Source organism: Centruroides sculpturatus, unplaced genomic scaffold (genome assembly GCF_000671375.1).
Source record: "Centruroides sculpturatus isolate CEXI.00-Female unplaced genomic scaffold, Cexi_2.0 scaffold154, whole genome shotgun sequence".
Lineage (NCBI taxonomy): Eukaryota > Metazoa > Arthropoda > Arachnida > Scorpiones > Buthidae > Centruroides > Centruroides sculpturatus.
The window spans coordinates 350442-352720 of NW_019384392.1; the positions used below are offsets into that span (position 1 = coordinate 350442).

The 2279-nt window shown below is 26.1% G+C and overlaps 2 protein-coding genes across 3 annotated transcripts in view; one reads left to right on the forward strand and one right to left on the reverse strand.

Annotated features, from left to right (window-relative positions):
• Positions 1-2069, reverse strand: part of LOC111618262 (RAB6-interacting golgin-like) — a 12710-nt gene extending 10641 nt beyond the window's left edge. The window contains exons 1-2 of one of the 2 annotated variants that reach the window (XM_023359755.1): positions 1785-1958; positions 1421-1724 (exon numbers count right to left, since the gene is read on the reverse strand). In XM_023359755.1, the coding sequence (XP_023215523.1) occupies positions 1421-1724; positions 1785-1809 (329 nt within the window). In that variant the 5' untranslated portion in view covers positions 1810-1958. The other variant, XM_023359753.1, reaches the window with a different exon arrangement.
• Positions 844-2279, forward strand: part of LOC111618261 (proton-coupled folate transporter-like) — a 9874-nt gene continuing 8438 nt past the window's right edge. The window contains exons 1-2 of the mRNA XM_023359751.1: positions 844-1017; positions 1171-1213. The gene's annotated coding sequence lies outside the window, so the exon portion shown is untranslated. The remainder of the gene's footprint in view (positions 1018-1170; positions 1214-2279) is intronic.

Genomic DNA, 2279 nt, shown 5'->3' on the forward strand with positions numbered 1-2279 from the left:
TCCTGAATCTGACTCCGATTAAAAAACAATAAAAAAAGACCCGCTGCAATGTGTAAAAAGTCTGTATCTGTATGAATGTGTAAAGAAAGTGTTCTTCCACCTCCTCCTCACAACATCTGACTACCCGGCATAATTGGTGTCTGCTCCATTTTCATTTTTTATGGTACAGTACGGTTATTTTATGCTGCGGAACGAATTATATGTTTTAACATGTATTTCTATGGGAAAATGCGTTTCGTATAACGGACGTTTCACTTAACGGACGTGCACCTGGAACGGATTAAGTACGTTGTACGAGGCACCACTGTATATATATATATATATATTTTTTTTTTATGGATTTTGTTTATATATATATATATAAACAAAATCCATGCATTTCCAATCTACGTAATTTATAAAAATCCAACTTGACATATATTTTGCGTTCGAAAAGAGGACACGTCCGGTTAAAAGAGGACATATGTCAATCCTTTTTTAATTAAATTAAAAAATCCTTTTCTATACTAGCATTTTTGTTCGATAAAATTAAAATTTATTTAGTTCACTCGTGTATTTATTCTAGATAAGTGGATTTTAGTTATTTAAAATCGAGAGACGTCGTATATTTTATAGACAAATTTCCATACGATAAATTTTAAAATGCCCATAAAACAATAATAAATTAATTTCTTATTTTTATATATATAGCAAAATATACTGTACTGTATTTATATTTATCACAATTGCTTGAACAAAACTCTTTGATTTATTTAAAAACTGAAAAAAAATTATGTTAAACTATAGTTTTTTTTGAGTTTCACTTCATTCTTTTTACGGATATATCTTAAAATATTAAATGCATGTACGATAATTATCAAGTGTAGTTGCTTTAACTTCCGTAACTTCCTTCTCTACGAGAGCAAACCATGAGTCATTCGTTTATAAAAGTGCTAAAATCTATATCGTAGTTTGGCGGGAAAACTGATCAATAAATGTCATGATTAAATTCAAGAATATAGTGTTTGGATGTTACAGGTATAAAAAAATATAGTTCATTCCAGCCACTTTATACATTTATTTATAGTTCCTTTAATTTAAATTAACCTGTTTTTTTGCTATTCGCTGATTAATTAAACATTCGTGCTGCGTGCAATTATCTTTTTTTTTTTTGTTTACTTTTTTCTCAAGTGTCTTAGAAGTTGTCAAGATATGTAAAGTCTGGTTTTAAGAGGTAAATAAATTCAAAATTAAATATATATTTGTAAAAATGATATATTTAAATTGTTTTTTCTTGATTATAATTATTAAATCTTTAAGTAGGAATANAAAATAATATTCATTAGGAAATAACATAAATGATAGCAAATTATGACAAATTGCAAATCGAACAAATTAAAATACAATTTTTAGAAAATTAGAATAATCTAACTTATCTTACCTGAAAGTATTTTTCTCTTCGTGAATTGTAACATGTTTCACATTTGGTTTTTGAACAGATCCTTCTTCTGTGGATTTACTATCCTGAGATAAATCAGAATCTTCTATAGATGGCTTATTTAACTCATTCTTCCCAGAATCTTCACTTTCCACGACAAACTCCACTTTAGGCTTTGACAGTCTCTGTTTAGGAGTAATGTCATCTTTAACTGGTAAATTTTCACTCATATATTTTGTTTTCTTTAATATTCCTTTTCTAACTTGAGTCTTAATTGGTTTAGGCTGTGTTGTAGCGTTTGTAACCTCTATAAAAAAAAAAAATATATATATATATATAATATAATAAAATTTGAAATGAATATAACCTTTATAAAATGTGATATATTCCATCACATTATAAAAATGAAAATTTAAATGGAAATTGACATAATTCAAGTCACGTGATGTTTTGATAATTTTAAGATCTTTTAATTTGTTAAATATAAATTTTACATCGGTTTCATCTTATGTAATAGATTCTAATCAAATGAACGTGTTCGTAACTTGCCATTAATGCAATCGCCGTTCATCTGAATTCTTTTGATTTCTTCTTCGCTGAATCCATTCCACTCCCTTCCCGCCATCTTGTCCACATGACACTCTACATTGTTTGTTTATCAATCCACTCCCTTTAAAAATATTATATTATTATTTTTGACAATTTTAAATATATACTAATAAATATTTTCTTCGAATTATTTGTGTAAAAATAAAATTTTAATTTTTTTTTTATCAAAAACTTATTTAAAAATTAAACAATTATTAATTTAATGATGTCATTATTAAATAAATTATACAGTAAATAAAGAAATTAAATATTT